The 17,740-nt window shown below is 36.1% G+C and overlaps 1 protein-coding gene across 2 annotated transcripts; it reads right to left on the minus strand.

The window, feature by feature from the left end:
- Positions 1–7,765: 7,765 nt before the first annotated feature.
- LOC104101664 (protein SICKLE) lies at positions 7,766–16,866 on the minus strand. Of its 2 annotated transcripts, XM_009609152.4 has the most exons (3): positions 16,475–16,866; positions 8,457–8,777; positions 7,766–8,426 (listed from the first exon to the last, which is right to left on the minus strand). In XM_009609152.4, the coding sequence occupies exons 1-3, from the start codon at positions 16,731–16,733 to the stop codon at positions 7,984–7,986; spliced, it is 1,023 nt and encodes a 340-aa protein (XP_009607447.1). In that variant the 5' UTR covers positions 16,734–16,866; the 3' UTR covers positions 7,766–7,983. The 2 variants fall into 2 exon arrangements, with proteins under 2 accessions (XP_009607447.1, XP_009607446.1); XM_009609151.4 differs by having other exon boundaries at positions 7,766–8,777.
- Between the last annotated feature and the right edge of the window lie 874 nt (positions 16,867–17,740).

The following is a 17,740-nucleotide window of genomic DNA, read 5'->3' on the forward strand; positions in this document are numbered from 1 at the left end:
ATATCAAGTGCCTCCTTGCTATTGCACCCAAAAGGTCTTAGATTGTTTATCAACTTGATGTAAACAATGACTTCTTATATGGGGATCATTTAGAAGAAGTTTATATAAAAGTCCTCCTTGGATTGTTTGCTTTTGCTCCTGCCACTGCTTCTTCTGGGTCTTATCTTGTGTGCAGACTCAAGAGTCGCTTTATGGACTTAAGCAAGCATCAAGATAATGGGTTTCCAAACTATCTACTGCTCTTATCTCTAAGGGATATCATTCTGGTCTCAATAACTATTCACTTTTTATTAGATCTTCATCAGTTTGGACAGTTGTTCTTGCAGTTTATGTGGATGATATATTATAGGTTGGAGATGATGTTGAGGAATTATATTCTATTATATCTTTCCTGGTTGATCAATTCAAAATTAAAGACCTTGGTGATGTGCACTACTTCTTGGGTCTTGAAGTTTTCAGAGTCAGCACAAATACACTAAGGAGTTGCTTGATGAATTTCACTGTTCAGATTGTTTTTCTATTGTGGATCCATTGGATTTGAACCGCAAGCTTAACAATGAACCTGTGGAGTTACTTTCTGATCCTTCTCCCTTTAGGAGATTGGTGGAAAAATTGAATTTTCTTCAGTATACAAGACCTGACTTGGCTTTCTCAGTTCAATATTTGAGTCAATTTTGCATGCCACCGGGTCTACACATATGCTGGCTGCTCTGCACGTCCTCATGCTAAGGGTATTCTTCTTAATAACTCTTTGGATTTCTCTCTTAAAGCTTACTCGGATTCGGATTGGGTTGCTTGCTATTCTTTTAGGAAGTCTGTTACTCGGTATTTTGTTTCTTTGGGTGGTAGCCTTATTTGTTGGAAGTCTAAGAAACAGCCTATTATTTTCCTCTCTTCTGCAAAGGCTGAATATCGAGCTTGGAGAAAAACAATGGTTGAATTGACTTGACTTGTCCGCTTATTACATATTCTTGGTGTCATTGTTTCCATCCCTGTGCCTGTTTACTGTGATAATCAAGCAGCCATTAGTATTGCTAAGAATCTTGTACAGCATGAGAGGACCAAACATATAGAAGTTGATTGTCACTTTGTACGGGAGAAGCTTACAGATGGGTTGATTTCTCTTCATTTCATTTCCTCCCCTTCTCAACTGGTTGATATTTTTAGTAAATCCCTGTCTGGTGTTCCACAATATCTTCCGTTGGGCAAGCTGGGAGTTCTCTCACCCCACAGCTTGAGGAGGGGTGTTAGCATAGATGGCTCAATTGATAGACTTGCTGAAGGCCCAGCATAGTATAGTCTTACTGTAATAGCTAGCCCAATACTGAAAAGACCCAATTATTTATTTATTTGTACTAGTTTTGTATAAGTATAGGATATTACATTTGTACAGTTGACTTTCTTCAATAATGATAATTAAGCTCATATTTTTCCTCTAAGATATTCCTCTCTCTTGAACATTCTAGGGTTCGTCCAAACTGAGATTCTTCAATTTCTCTCGTTTCATTTGCAAATCTCGCAGTTTTTACCAAATAAGGTGCCCAAAATATGGAAATGTTGAAGTCGTAGTCTTTGTATATCCAATGCCATGTTTTCATCTTCTGTTTCTGAAACATCTTCCGGATATACAAAGTACCAAAGATAATGAAAAAATGCAAGAAACTTTCCCAGTCTAAAATAAAAATCATCTTTCTATTAATTGTATATTCCTCGTACTTCCATTTGATGTTTTAGTTTTTTTTTCATAGCTAGCCTTCAAAATCTAGAATGCGGTAAGAAGAAGAGGAAGAGAAAACGAGGAAGATTGGAGTCTAATACATTACTTTGTATATAAATGGTAAATATGTATATGAAATTATATAATCTTTTTCTTTTGCTATTTTGTGGAGCTTTTTCAGCTGAAACTAATAAATTAAAGGAGTTTAACTTTCATATGTTGACAATGTAAAGTAATTTTAATACTATCGATCACTAACAAGTAATTATACATAACTGCTCATAATTAATGAAGTTAGTAACATGAAAAATAAAGTAAGTAACTTGCTATATGTAACAACTAAATTTATATTGATAGTAACAAAAATTCTTTACACTATAATTATTTATATTGATCGTGTGAAAAAACTAGGAAGAACCCCATTATATGAGACAATTCATGTTAAACCCAATTATAAACCATAAAGCGTCTTAAAAGTCGGAGCCTAGGCTTGAAATCTTTTGCACATGCTAGTGAAATCTACAAAAGAAATTTAGGAGTAGCATTGATCACCACACAAAAATTGCCAACGACAAGCCACAATCAATTACATAGAGGACTGAATTATGTCAGGTTAATTAGTCATTCGTATATGCAATAAAGTTAATGCACCTCTATATATTGTTGGAGTGAATATTTTGATCTACTACCAAACAATTAAAAGGATAATTTCAAAGTGACCAATATGTACAACATTATTCATATTTATTTTAGAGTAAAACCTCAGCTACCTATCTCAGGTTTGGTTATGGATATTGACCAATGTTTATACAAAATTTATACTAAAATGATAGAATTAACTAACACATATTGACTGTGGAATAACAATCTCAAAATCATTACCCTGAAATTATTAATCTCTAAATAAATCTGTCGGAACCAAACCACCCCTTAAGAATTGGCTTAACCTCAACATTTCTATAACTTTTTGTCTAATATATCCCTTCTGTTTTAATTTATGTGGCGTGGTTTAACAAAAAAAATATTTTTGGAACTTGCAATATTAAGCATGTAATGAATTTTTAATTGTTATAAAAGCATGCCATTAATTAAGGACAAAATAAATTAAAATTAAATTATTTTAAATATGAAATGGTGCCATGCATTCTTTTAAAATTAAATAAGGAGATTCCATCACATAAACTGAAATTGAGGAAGTAATATACTTATATAAGTTGATTTATAAAATAACTACGTATTAGCGACTGGAATATATTAACTATAGTAATATATTATTGCACTCAATAACGTTATTTTCTGCTGCAGATTAAAAATACAAAGCAACAGAAGTACCAAAAAGTCAGAGTAGTACCCAATAAAGGGGTTGAAAGTGAAGCTAGAACTACATCCGTGCTCATTGCTGAAGCAAATTGGTTGGTCATCTTAATTAATATAGCTGATCTTCATTTACAGTTGGAAAGAGGCATATTTCTTCTGAAAATTTGTTATGAAAATGTCGCGAATCACTATTCATTGACCATTATACCCCTCGACTAAAGAGACATTCAACATGTACCATGCACGTACAATTTACTCTACTCTCTATTCCTTCCCCCAAAAGTGTTACTCCTCCGTTTCAATTTAGATTTGCTTTTGTATATCGAAAGTTAAATTGTGTGAAATTTAATCAATATTTAAAGTATATTTTGTTATCATATTGACATGAGAAAATTACAACTTACAGTATTTTTTGGGTAGTTTTTAAATATCTAAATTTTAATTTTAAAATATTAAGTTTAACTAATTTAATTTAGTTTTAAAATTTAGTTAATTTGACTCTCGATAAGCAAAATAAGTTAACTAAATTGAAACAGAGGGAATATATACTTCATTGCCTTATCTTTTCTTCCCTTCCGAAAGTGTTACTTCAGTCCCTGACTCGTTTGGATTTCCTTGCAAAGGTGACTTCACCTTCTCAAATACCAAAAAAAAAAAAAAAAATTGTTATTATATTAGTATGTCTATTCATCCATAGTATAAGAGAAAGACATAATCTTTTTTCCCTCAAAATTCAGTGTTGATACTTAGCTTCTTGCTGCCCATGTAGTGAATCTGTACTAGAAAATAAGACCAGCTTTCAGTCCTACAAATTTTAATAATGGAGGTGACAACATATACATAACTACGGAAGGGATGAAAATGTTATTAAGTTTTCCGTCTTTGTAAAAACATGTCACGTTATGTTATAAGTAGGGGTGTACAAACCGAATCGAAAAATCGCACCAAACCGAAAAGTCAAACCAAACCGATTAAAAAATTCGATTTGGTTTGGTATTGAGTAAAAACAACCGAACCAACCCGACATATAAATATATAATTTTTATATATACTTCTAAGATTTTATATAGAGTTTTCTTTAAAAAATGTCTAGAAATATTTGGGATTCTCTTGCGGGATATAAATTTTAATAGAATATGAAGTGCTCCATATTTTATTGACCTTAAATAATGAATTGTATGATCACTTTCTTATTAAGTGTTACTGAAATGCATCTATCTCTTTGTTCTTCCATATTCATATCATATGTTAAGATCTATTAAATTTTTATATCTTTTTCGAATGAGTGATTATTAATATTTAGGTATCATATTGATTTTTATGTTTAATTACTAAATTCGGTTAACCTGAAAGTGTATATCAACGAAAAATTATTGCCAGACAACTAAAAAATAACTATTATGTGTTACTAATAGAATTCTTCCATAAGAATATTTTAATCGATAACATGTTTGTCAATTTTTTAATATTTTTACTAAATATATATTTACTTATCAAATATTTAACAAAGTAAGATTGAAATAATATGTAAGTAACAAAAACCCGAAAACCCGACAAAACCGAACCAATCAAAATCGATATAATTGGTTTGGTTTGATTTTGATAAAAACCGAACTAACCCGGTCCATATACACCCCAGCTATAAGGGTACGAACCACTCGTCATTTGAGATAATAGTACATCTAACATGTAAGTAGTAAATAATAAGCTACCATTAAGATTTGTGGTTATGCTTCCCCTTTAGTGGACTTTAAAATGTGCAAATCCAAATTAGCCGGAGACCAATGCAGATATTATTACCAAACAAGAATTACAAATAAAATCATCTTGTAAACAATACAATATAACCACCCAATATAATATAACCAATATACAAGACTAGCAAAATATAAGCAAAACAAGTAATCATGCCCCTAATTAAGGACAATTGAGCTCAAAATCTTGAGGTTGTTGAACTCAAAGCCTCATTGGTGAAAAGCTAGCACCTTAATTAAGTTGTAGTAGCATGCTATTATATCAAAAAATAGATACTGAACAATATAGGGTTTACTCCCCCAAAAAAAACAACCAAATGATGAAATTGTTTTATATAGCATTCACGATAACGTGGAATGGACCTGGGGTTTGACTAAACAATATATAACTAACAAAGTAAACAATTCTGAAAAAAAATGAGTCACAACATATGTGCTCTTACAGATGAGAGCTTTGCACTAAGAGAAGATAAAACCATAAAGATTAGTGAAGCATCTATCCACAACATCCTATTGGACGCTTTTGAAAGAAAAAAATAGTGTGATACATAAATTGATGAGAAGCGCTTTCTTGTTTAATGGACCTTATACATGGCGAATCGAATTAATCAGAGCCGGAGTACACTTGGTGGGAAAAATATGATGCCTTTGAAAGGAAAATTACAGTGCCCACATGAAATTGCATATCTTCCACCTACTTCACTCATATGTACTTGGGCTTGGCAACTGCAAAATGACCCCAATTCAATAAGTGTTGATAAGGCATACATCATTATCCCCTAGCACAATTGAATAGGTAGGAACTACGATATTTTTCACAATTTTCTTGCCGGACCCTAAAAGTATGTAACCTCTATTTATATCACTTGCTAACCAATATCCATGTGAAGGAACATGAAAAGTTACAATCACCAGGAGAGTTGAATTAAGCATGATTAGACGAGTGCACCTAAAGGTGTGACCTTAGTGGTCCATGACGTGGGTTGAGAATCATAAGCCCCAGGTTTAAATCTCAATAATGGTAAAAATATTAGGTGATTTCTTCACATCTATCCAAGCCTTGATGGACAGATCGAGTTATCCGATAACTGTGTTTATGGGAGGTAATAGATATCCTGTGGAATTAATCGATGTGCACGCAAGTTGGGCCGGACACATGGTTAGAAAAACAGGACTAGAAAAGTTACTAAATGGAAGGTGGGAGCACCAAATTAAACGTCTTAACTTTGCATGCCTACCCCAACACCAAAACAATGTTTGTTTCAAGAACAAATGCGGTGATGCCATGCTACAACAGCATAATTAAAGTGACTAGGAAATGAAATTTATTAAGCTTACATTAAGTCAAAACTCCTCAACTACTGCTAATAATGAAATTAACGTTAGTACAGACTTAAAAGTTTTAACACAGTGAGGAATCACAAAATAGTATGTGCCAAATTCATCACTCATAGCCTCCTCGCCAGCTGCTTCATTAAATGAGGCACTCCAATATTCAGCAACGCTTTGCTGAGGCAGTATTCCGAGTTTTCCCGGGGTTGGTAACGTCAAATGGGACCACGTGAGTCCATTGATAGCTTGTCTGACTTACTGGCCAATTCGGATATGGACGGGTTGAAAAAGATAATGCAACAACGAATAAATTATTCGACTCGAGCCATATTGAATACGGATAGAAAATGGGTTACCCGACGAATAATATTGGTATCTATATTATCCATAACTCATTGAATATGAACACTTTTGGGAGATTTCCTAATTGGCTTTTTTCACTTTTAGCCCCTGAAGAACCCCCAATTTGAATTTTTACAAATGTAAAAGTTAAACCTATTGGTTATCCATTTTTTAAGTAGATAAAATAAATCTTATCTATATTAGACACATTTTTAAAAAGTTCATTATCCAACCCATTTTTTTTAGCTCATAATATAAATGAATAACTTCTTTTAAATCCATTTTGCCACACAATTAGTGCTGATCAGTATTTTATAAAGAGTTGATTCGTATCCTTATCTGACAGTTAGCTAAGAGAGAACTGAGAAGCCGTGATTAAGGAAGGCCGCCTAGTACTGCCTGTACTCTATTAATCCTAGCTAAGGAGTGGATTTAACTAGAGCGTCTGCCTATTAGGCTTCAATTTTTATTTTTTATTTTTTTACCTGGAAGCCAGGAGTTTAGAGATTTGGGGTTATGTAAACTGTCTCAGGGACCCTTTAATGGGAAACTGGCTTTAACAAAAAATGAGAAAATCTTTGTAACATATCAAATGAAGATTGAAGAAATCCTTATGCTATATATTTCATATAGAAGATTTGTACAAAAGAAAAGGACATCCAAGATTCATCTTACGTAAGAAATGGAAGGAGGTATTTCACTAAATGACAAGTATGGGTTGTTTAGTAAATGATCCCTTAGTTCAATTCTTTGAAAGCACAACAGGACGAGTATAAAATAGACACAAGAGAGCTGTCAAAACAATCACTCGATACTTCCTGTTGATTCATGATAATACTGAACTCAGATGTTTGTTCCAATATATAACAAGGGAAACAGACTGAAAATTTGTCGATCATTACAATTTTGCTCTTACATGAGCGCTCGGCATTCTAAAGCGCTAATATGTCGCCATAAACACTGGTGGAGCATTCATCCACAACATAAAACCTGATTTTGTATTACTACATGAAACCGCAGATCCTGCACCAATATACTCAGATGTTGGCAAATACAAATACGCGCAACTGATAAATAAATAAAAAAAACATACATCATTCACCTATAACAACATAAAGCAGGAACACTCTGTTTTTCATAATTTCCTAGCCAAATCCTAAAATTATGTGATATCCATGTAAAGAACATGCAAGTTACAAAAGAGCTACCACGAGAGTTGAGTTTGGCATGACTTGACAAGTCCCAAGGAGCAAATTGAAGCAGGGAGCAGCGAACCTGTTAGTTAACTTTGGATACTCCCACAAAACCAAGAAAATCTTTTTTTTTCTTCAAGATTTACAGGGTAATGGCATACTACAACAACAGAATTCCAGGTCATGAAACACCGAATGGAACTTAGTAGCTGTCGATATTAACTTACAATAAAAATTAAAAAAACTCAACTGCTGCTAAACTTGCAATTTGACAATATTAGGAGAGTAAGAGAAATCATAAGTAAGACTCTGAGGCATCACATGGCAATCATGTGCCAGATCCATCTTTCCCAGACTCATTGCCGGCCGCTTCATTAAATGAGGCGGACAAATACTCAGCAAGGCTTTGCTGAGGAGTAGATTTTAGTGGAGCATCTGGGATTTTAGCCTTTTTTGCGCTAATGGATTTTGGCAGCCAGGAAGATTTCTCAGATTCGGGGGTATCTAAATTGTTTGATGGAGCATTTAATGGCTTCCAGATAACTGGCTTCATCTCTTTCCATGGATCTTCTACCATTGACTTATTATAATACAAATCCGGTCTAGACTCCGCTGATGTGCATCCATGGGAACCTAATCCCCTTCTACCACGTTGAACCGAAACAGGACTTGAACTATTACCCATCCATTGGCTCCTGCCTTGCGCCGAACCCTGATAAGGGCTGCCTCTGTGCCCCGGACCTTGGTAAGGGCTGCCTCTATATCCTGAACCTTGGTTAGGGCTGCCTCTATATCCTGAACCTTGGCTAGGGCTGCCTCTATATCCTGAACCAGGATTACCCCTACCTTGTCCATAATGAAAACCAGGTCTTCCACCTCGATGAATGCCAGGACTGGCAAAGTTACCACCTATTGAAGAATTAGGTGGAAAGTAGTTGTTAGGTGTGCCAAAAGAGCTACCCCACGCATTAGGGGAGCTTCTTTGTGGTGTGCCAAAAGGACTATTTTGCCCAGGGTTTCCAAGAGGATTAAAGGTATGATGGACTCCTTGTGACTGTGATCTTTGATCTAGAGAATAGTTGTCTTGAGCAGTATAAATTGGAGACTGAGGGTTTCTTGGTCCTGAAAAAAATCATGAGACAAAGGTCTTTTTATACTACAATATGTGACGAAAAATAGCACAAAGAGACAATTCAAAACGATGGCATTACCAGATCCAAGCTAATCAGAGCAAACTACTGCCACCATGATATCAATATTTTACATAACATACTATATACTCTTCTGTCTGCTATGGACAATTGGACGTATGAAAATCATCCCTTTATCAGATTGAAATCCCTAGTTGTCACTAATAGGTTGTATCTTGTACGCAATAATCGTGCAGCACACGTCTATTGTCCAGTATGGCATTAGAAGTTAGACCGGACTAGACAACCTCTATCCAACAGAAATCCATATCCAACTTAGATCTTGGTGCTCCCAGACACGGATCCCGAGATCTCTCTCTCCTACTTTCTTTTCCGGTGGATTCTTTCGCCGGAAATTAACCTTTTCTTCTTAAAATTCTTCCTATACTAGTCTTCACCCACTGTGAAGACTACTACTCCAACACCCTTTATTGTTCTTATAGCAGGAAACAAAACTTGTAATGGGGGAAAGCAGAATCTATTTTAATGCTGGTTTCAAATTCTTTGACATTACCAGATGGTATTCCAACAAAGACACGTGGTTTGACTGGGTGGAGAGTCGATACATGATGACACGATCAACAATGAGCAAAAAGATTATGGAATGGATCTGTTTTGTACTCAAAGAGGCCTCGAAAGACCAAAAGAATATGGTAAGGAGATGGAAAACAAAAGACAGGATTTCATACAATGAACACGGAAGGTATATGAGCATCCACTACAAGAGGTAGCTAAATCAGTTATTATCATACCTGAGTCAGTCATAAATGCAGGATGGAAGGATGTAGCATTCAAGATAGAAAGCTTTATTATATGCGATTCTTAATTGAATATCCCAGTACCACCCAGAGTTACTGAAGCGAACTACCCATATGCTGAAGCAGTCCAAGAGAGTAAATGGCAATCCAACACTCCCTGTGGAGTAAATGGCAACTCATTAAATGGAGTTATAAAGATTGCGAAAATACCTGGAGTGAAGGACACTGGACTTTTGAAAAGATGCATCATTGGATATTTTGGGAAGGAAGTCAGGGAGAGACCCACTTTAGCAGATATCAGGAGATGGGTCTCTGCCTCATGAAGCAAAGTCTTTGGGGTGAATATGTACGACATGACTGGGAATTTGTATCTTTTCGAATTTCCAAACAGGAACATGGCTTAACAGATCATCCAAGGAGAATGGAGATGGAAGAAACATAGGTTTTACCTGGAATGGTGGAACCCCATTGCTAGATGTATACCCAACTCCCTTTCAGTCAAGACCACCTGGATCAGAGCCATGGGAGTGCATCTGCATCTGTGGTCACAAAAGATCTTCAGAGAAATTGGAGAACTATGAGGTGGGTGGATAGCTACCGAGGAAGAGACGGAACTTAGGAATCATCTTAAATGGGCTAGGATTGAAATAGCAGGCAATGGACGGAATATACCATCTGAGGTTACCATTGAGAGAGACGGGGTAAAAAAATATATCCCAATCTGGGCGGAAAAACATACTCGTTTTGAATTAGGGTTGCCGGGGAAGACGGAGTTGTCGGAGATGCTGAAGACCATCGGAGAATACAATGGGTCGAAGCTTCTGAAAAACCATAGGGCAAAGACTTCCTACGTAGTAGGGGAGCAGGACAGTCAAACAGTGGACCACGTGGGGTGTAATGACATTTGTTTTAAAATAAATGAGAAGGCACGTGCTAGGCATGCAGATGGATTGGGGGAAGAGAAATTATTGGGCTCCTTTGGTGAAACCAACGCTGGCTCTGTAACTCCAATTGGGCTAGATTTTTCGGCCCAAGTCATTTTTAGTGACTTTCAACTAAGGCCCACGGAAGATAAAAGGATTGACTCATGTTTAGAAGAACTGGGGGCATCTTCTTACTCGAACCAGAAGGAATATCTACACAGTCAACCACTAAACTTCGAGAAAATCGAAAGAATTGGTAGTTACGCTGTGAATTCAATAATTTGCATGGGGCCAGAAGAAGAAATTGGGGCAGGGATACAGGGAGGCAAAATATGCTATGGCCATAATAAAAGTGGGGGAAGACCGGCCAAGGGACGAACCTGGGCAACAACAATTGAGCCTATTCAACTCGGAGATTAATGGTGAAGATTGGGGAGTCGAAAATGTTATTCCTATCTTAGTTCAGCATCACAATTCACTCCCAGAAAAAGGGATGAATGCAACACTTTGGGTGCACCAGAATTTAGTTAGGGGTTTGAACAATTTGGCTAAGAGGAAAATTATAAAAAGTTTAGTACTGGAGTGGAAGGCAAATATTATTTGCTTTCAGGAAACAAAATTAGAGGGGGATATAAAGAAGGTTATTAGCAAGATTTAGGGAGGAAGATGGGTGAGGTATACATGCCCGGAAGCTAGTGGTACTAGAGGGGGTATTGCAATGCTATGGGATTGCAGAGTTTGGAGAGGAGAGGTGCTACAGATAGGAGCCTACACTCTGACCTGTAAATTCAAGGCTTTTTTGCAGAATTTCACATGTCATGTCACAGGGGTATATGCTCCTAATTGCAACATTGAAAGGAGAGCTATTTGGGAGGAAATATGAGCAATAAGAAGATGGATGGAAGGGCCTTGGGCTGTATGTGCTGATTTCAATGTCACTAGGTTTCCTTCTGAAAAAAGGAATTGTAACAGAAGATCTAGAGCTATGGTGGAGTTCTCGAATTTTATAGAAGACATAGAGCTTATTGATCTCCAATTAGAAGGGGGAACCTTCACTCGGTTCAAAGGAGACAATCAGGTCATTGCATCCAGAATTGACATAAATCCTAATTTCAGAAGATTGGGATGACAGATTCAGGAACATAAAACAAGTTCTCCTCCAAAGACCGATATCAGACCATGTTCCAGTCTCATTACAATGTGGTTCTTGGGAGCAAACCAAATCCTACTTTAAGTTTGATAATTGGTGGCTGAACACTAAAGGATTTGTAGACAGGATCAGAGAATTGTGGACATCATTTGAATTTTATGGGATGCCAGACTATTTATTAGCATGCAAACTTAAAACTCTAAAGGGCAAGCTCAGAGAATGGAGCAGAAGTAGCCAGGGAAATTTGGGGTTACAAAGATCCAACCTGCTAAAACAAATGACAGTCTTTGATTCTATTCAAGAAACAAGAGCATCGACAGAGGAGGAATCTGTGAGGAAGGCATCTATCCTCATGGAATATGAGGAACACCTAAAAAATGAAGAAATTGCATGGAGACAAAGATCCAGGGCTCTTTGGCTTAAGGAAGGAGACGCACATAAGAGATGCAACAACATTGATGAACTAGTGGTGAATGATGAAACAATTGAGGAACCAGGGAGAATCAAGTATGAGATCATTGAATTTTACAAGAATCTTTATACAGAGGCTATGGAATGGAGACCTGAAGTTAACTTTGACAATTGTCCCACAATATCAGAAGAAGAAGAAGAAAATGAGCTTTTACAAAGCAATTTTGAGGAACAAGAAGTTTTGACATGTTTGAAGCTATGTGCAGTAGATAAGGCTCCAGGGCCTGATGGCTACGCAATGAGTTTCTTTACCAAATGCTGAGATGTTTTGAAGCAAGATATTATGGAGGCTTTTCATAATTTCCACTCTCAAGAATTGTTTGAAAGGGGTTTCAATGCAACATACATTGCCTTGATTCCTAAGAAGACTGGAGCCAAGGAATTAAGGGATTTTAGGCCTATAAGTTTAATAGGCAGCTTTTATAAGTTGCTTTCAAAGGTTCTAACAGAGAGACTCAAAAGGGTGATAGATAAACTTGTGGATGCACAGCATATGGCTTTTATCAACATTGTAGATGCACAACAGATGGCTTTTATCAAAGGAAGACAAATAATGGATGTTGTTCTAATAGCTAATGAAGCAGTAGATTCAAGAAACAAACTAAAAAAGCTAGGAATTATGTGCAAACTAAACATTGAGAAGGCATACGATCATGTCAATTGGAGATTCTTGCTGAAAATATTGGAACTAATGAGTTTTGGGAAGAAATGGATCAACTGGGTGAGTGTTTGTATTTCTTCGGTTAAATTCTCTATTCTCATTAATGGGTCCCCTGAAGGCTTCTTCCTTGCACAGAGGTTTAAGACAAGGAGATCCCTTATCTCCTTTTCTTTTCATAATAGTTATGAAGGGTCTTAACAATATGGTCAAAACTGCAAAAACCAATGGATGGATCAAAGGCATTGAGGTAGCAAGAATTGGAAACAACAACCTGGAGATTACACATCTTCAATATGCTGATGACGCCCTAATTTTCTGTGATGCAAAAGAGGAGCAGTTGAGGTATTTGAGAATTATTCTGGTTTTGTTTGAAGGTATCTCAGAACTCCACGTCAATTGGAAAAAGAGCCACCTTTTCCCAATTAATGTAGTACCTGAGATGGAGCTATCACTAATACTGGGAGGGGCAGTAGGATCTATTCCTGCTATCTATCCTGGCATGCCTCTAGGTGCTAAGCCTAAGTCCAAGGAGATATGGAACACAGTCATTGAAAAATGTGAGAAGAAGTTATCCAGATGGAAAGCACAGTATCTATATGGGAGGAAGACTGATTCTGATCAATCCAGTACTTGACTCACTTCCTAACTATATGATGTCACTCTTTCCCATCCCTGAAAGTGTCATTCAGAGATTGGATAGACTCAGAAGATCTTTCTTTTGGTAAGGAAACAAAGAAAAAAACGGGTTTCACTTAGTGAAATGGAAATCTCATTATTGGCAAAGACGAAGGTGGGCTAGGCTTCAGAAATTTGAAGAATCAAAGCAAGGCCCTTAAGATTCTCTCAAGAACCTCAAACCCTATGGAGTAATGTCATTAAAGCTAAATATGGAGAAGAAAACAAACCTCAAAAAGTGGTTATGGAGATTCTCTCAAGAACCTCAAACCCTATGGAGTAATGTCATCAAAGCTAAATATAGAGAAGAAAACAATTGGGTTTCAAAGGAAGTAAACACAACATATGGGGTTAGCTTATGGAGATCTATCAGAACACTTTGGCGGTTTGGCCTACAGTAAAGAGCCAATCCTACATCAAAGTGGAAAATGGCACCAAAACTTCGTTCTGGAAGGATAATTGGTTGGGATCTAGAAGTTTGATGGAACTATTCCCTGCTATGCACGGCTTAGCTCAACACCAACAAAAGACGATAGCTGAAATGTGGACTCCTCAAGGTTGGGATCTGATACTTAGAAGAATGCTTAATGATTGGAAACTGACTAGACTGACTGAGTTGTACAAGCAACTGGAAGTCTTTAAAGGCCTTCAGAATGGAAGGCATTCACTATGGTGGAAGGGCCACAACAGAGGCATCTATAAGGTGAATGTTGCATATAAGATGCTTAATCACACTAACCTACAGATTACTAATTGGCCATGGAAGCATATCTGGAAAGTCAAGATACCTTACAAGGTATCTTGTTTCACTTGGTAGCTAGCAAATGAGGCAGTTCTGACCCAGGACAATCTCATAAAGAGAGGGATCCCACTATGCTCTAGGTGCTTTCGATGTGGGGAAACAGCTGAGACAGTTAGCCATCTATTTTTACACTGCAGGATTACAGATCAACTATGGAAGATATTCATTAATCTCAGAGGTATCTCACGGACAATGCCCTCTAAGATTTTATTTTTGGTGTAAACAGAAGTGGCCAGAAGATACTGTATCAATCCTAGAAGTTTTAGAATACTGCTAGGACTGTAGTTCAGTAGTCTTTCCTTTTGTTCTCTTGTAAATATGGTTTCAGTACAACCTATGTACTGTTATATATTAATACACACAAATGTTACCTTCTCAAAAAAAAGAATATAGAGCATCCCCACATCTAATAATAATAATAATAATATCGCATGCTAAGACTATTTTACATTAGAAGCCTTTCACTACCATATTGCATAGGACACGCTCATGAAGCAGTTGAACAGACAAACTAAAGTTCAGCTGCATTACAACCTTATCCCAGATGGGGACAATCTTTTTCCATAGGTAAGCATTTGTTGCTTTTTTAACTGATCTCACCTCACCACACTGGCACACACTTTACATGAACCTTTTTCCACCTCAATCTTACATGATACTAAAACCAAAGTAAATATCCCAAAGAAACAAGGTCAGCCGCTGCCAGAGGTTCAGCCAAAAGCTTGGATAAAATAGCAATAAGTTTTAAGCTCAGTGTTGGAATTTGGAATTTGTCTTAACCAAAAATGTGAAAACAGCTAAACTTTTTCCCCGATATGGAACAGAGTTGTTTGCAACTGAGCTAATCTCTCTTGGGTAAAATATTCTTGTCTATGTTTTGGCATATTATAAAGCACTTTTCCTAAATTAACACTTATCCCTCCATAGAACATGGCCTCCTTTCGACTCGACCCCACAGACAAGAAACTGAAAAGTCACTTAAAAGGCCTATTCTAGTTGAGTCAAACATCACAAATGTGATATCTTTGGATAAGCTTAGACAAGGTGGTGATGCTAAGAGAGAAGAAGTGATGTGAAGCGAGGAATTACCATTTCATGCTTCAGAGTTCAGAGAAATGTGGCTCTTTGAACAATGGCATGAGAGTAGTCGCGATGAGAAGCATTCTATTATTTGACTCTCAATTTAAAAGATGAAAAGTAAAAGGAGGGGGAAAATGACCTTTTGCTATTCAACTCATCTCCACTTATGCTCATCATTCTCTTGGTTATAGTTATCTTCTTGTTCTTCTCAATTTTGAAATGCATATTCTAAAACTATTTACTATGTTTTACTGCTTTTGATTTACTTTTTTTTTTCCCTTCAATCAGATTACTCTGTCCTTTTTCTTCTAGAATGTAAGTCCTCTTATTTTTTGATAAGGTAAATAATTTTATCAACATTTGATTTTCCCATATGTATTCCAAAAAGTAGAGAAACCTAGACAAAAATATGGTACAAAAGTCACCCACTCATCTAAACAACCAAGAGCTCCATGGGCGCACAAAAAAGAAGCTAGAGAAACGAGACTACACCTAACATGTGCAAAATAACTGTTATTCTACTACTTTTGATTCTAGCCTTCTCTTTTGCTTCTCTCTTGTATTATTTAGCACAATTAATAAAACAATGAAAATATGAAACTGAATGCTGCAAACTAATCATTTTTATGGTAGATTAATTAAAAATTGAAAAAAACTATTTGTGATTGAAGATATCCTTTGATGGTCTAGTTAAATTATGTTTTTATAATGTTTTCTATGAGGGGTTGGATTAATATCGTCATTATTGTATATTGGATGCCAACTAGTCACTGTACTTGCATTTTAATTATTATAAGTACTAAATCCATGTATGTGCTTTTTTGCACTATTTGCTCCTAGAAAACACTGAGCTAAGAATTACAGGTTTGACAACTCTTTTAATCTGAAAATAATATTAAATCAACTATGCTTCAAACCAAATCAGCAGAGATACACCATATCTTATCTATTAAGGCAAGATTACAATCTAGTATAGTCACACAAAATTCAATAATATCCACACAAAAATTACTTCACAAAACAACAGCAACTAACCAGAAAAACATCCATCCACATATATTTTTAGCACATAAAAAATTTTAAAAGAAAACTAAGAACATGGCACTTACTTGGAGGAGTGTAACACGCTTGAGAAACTTGAGGGCTGACGTTATTCCTCTTTTTGTTAGCAGAAAAAGCAGCCATGGGGTCAGTGTAATAATCAAATCTTGGGGCAGCACAAAATTCAGCCTGTCCTGAAGGAGATTCAACTAAAGGGTTGCTAAGACCTTGTAATTGATTCTCAGTTTCATTGTAATTTCCACATTCAGAAGCTTCCATTCTCATAGCTTTTAGTCTTTCCTTTCTCTTTTCTGACTCCTCCTCCATTACCTAATGTATCTTTCTTCTAATCAAGATTCAATCTTTATGGTGTATTTGGGGGGGTTTGGGTGCTGTGAATTTGCTCGTCAAATTGGAATGGAGGAAGAAACAGATTTCTAATTCTTGAATCCCTACTGCTTTATGTTTTACAATTTTTCAGATGCCATTTTTATCCTTTAAAGGTAAATGGCGAATATGCCACCACGTTCATGCTGAGATGCTCAAAAGTTTGATGGGTATTTATGGAATTTAATTTCATGAACCTTTTTTTATAAAAAGATTCTCTAATTTTTTTGGGTAATTTTTTTTCTTCTCTAATATAGCTATTTCGGATTCCTTTATATGTTGCATCTTTAGGTGGTACTATTTTTTTAAATGCACACTCTAATTATTATTTTTTGCTATTTAGGCTCTAGGACGAAAGGTGCCTTGGAGCAAATGGTAAAGTTGTCTTTATGTGATATATAAGTTATGTGTTCGAGCGGTAAAATCAGCCACTAATATTGGCATTAGAATAGACTGTCTATGTCACACCCTTTGAGCTGCGACCTTTTCCCGGATCTTGTGCGATGCTTTATGCCCGTGCGGTCCTTTTTAAAATTTAGCCTCTAGGATATATATTTTCAACTAGCCATTTCTTAATAACAATTTGTTTCATCTTCTTATTCTCTCTTTACCGTGTCTCTACTTCATTTTCATTCAAAAACACATTATCCTCTAACAATTATGTTTCTCCAATGATTGCCTATCTTTTCTCTCTCTCAATTCTTACTATATGCACAATTACCGAAGACATTTGGCTTCCTAAATCCACCATAAAATTTGCACATATCAACATAAATTTATCAAGAGCCAGCTTTTAGTCGAAGGTTTTCATGTTCTTGTCACCATAACAATCTGCTTAATTAGGGGCTCTTATTCTTGGACAAAAAAGGAGTTGGTGTTGTTATAAAGATAAATTAAGATATGAAACATGTCCAGCTAACAATTTGTGGAGTTGTTAAAGTGATACA

The sequence above is a fragment of the Nicotiana tomentosiformis genome, chromosome 12, assembly GCF_000390325.3.
Source record: "Nicotiana tomentosiformis chromosome 12, ASM39032v3, whole genome shotgun sequence".
NCBI lineage: Eukaryota > Viridiplantae > Streptophyta > Magnoliopsida > Solanales > Solanaceae > Nicotiana > Nicotiana tomentosiformis.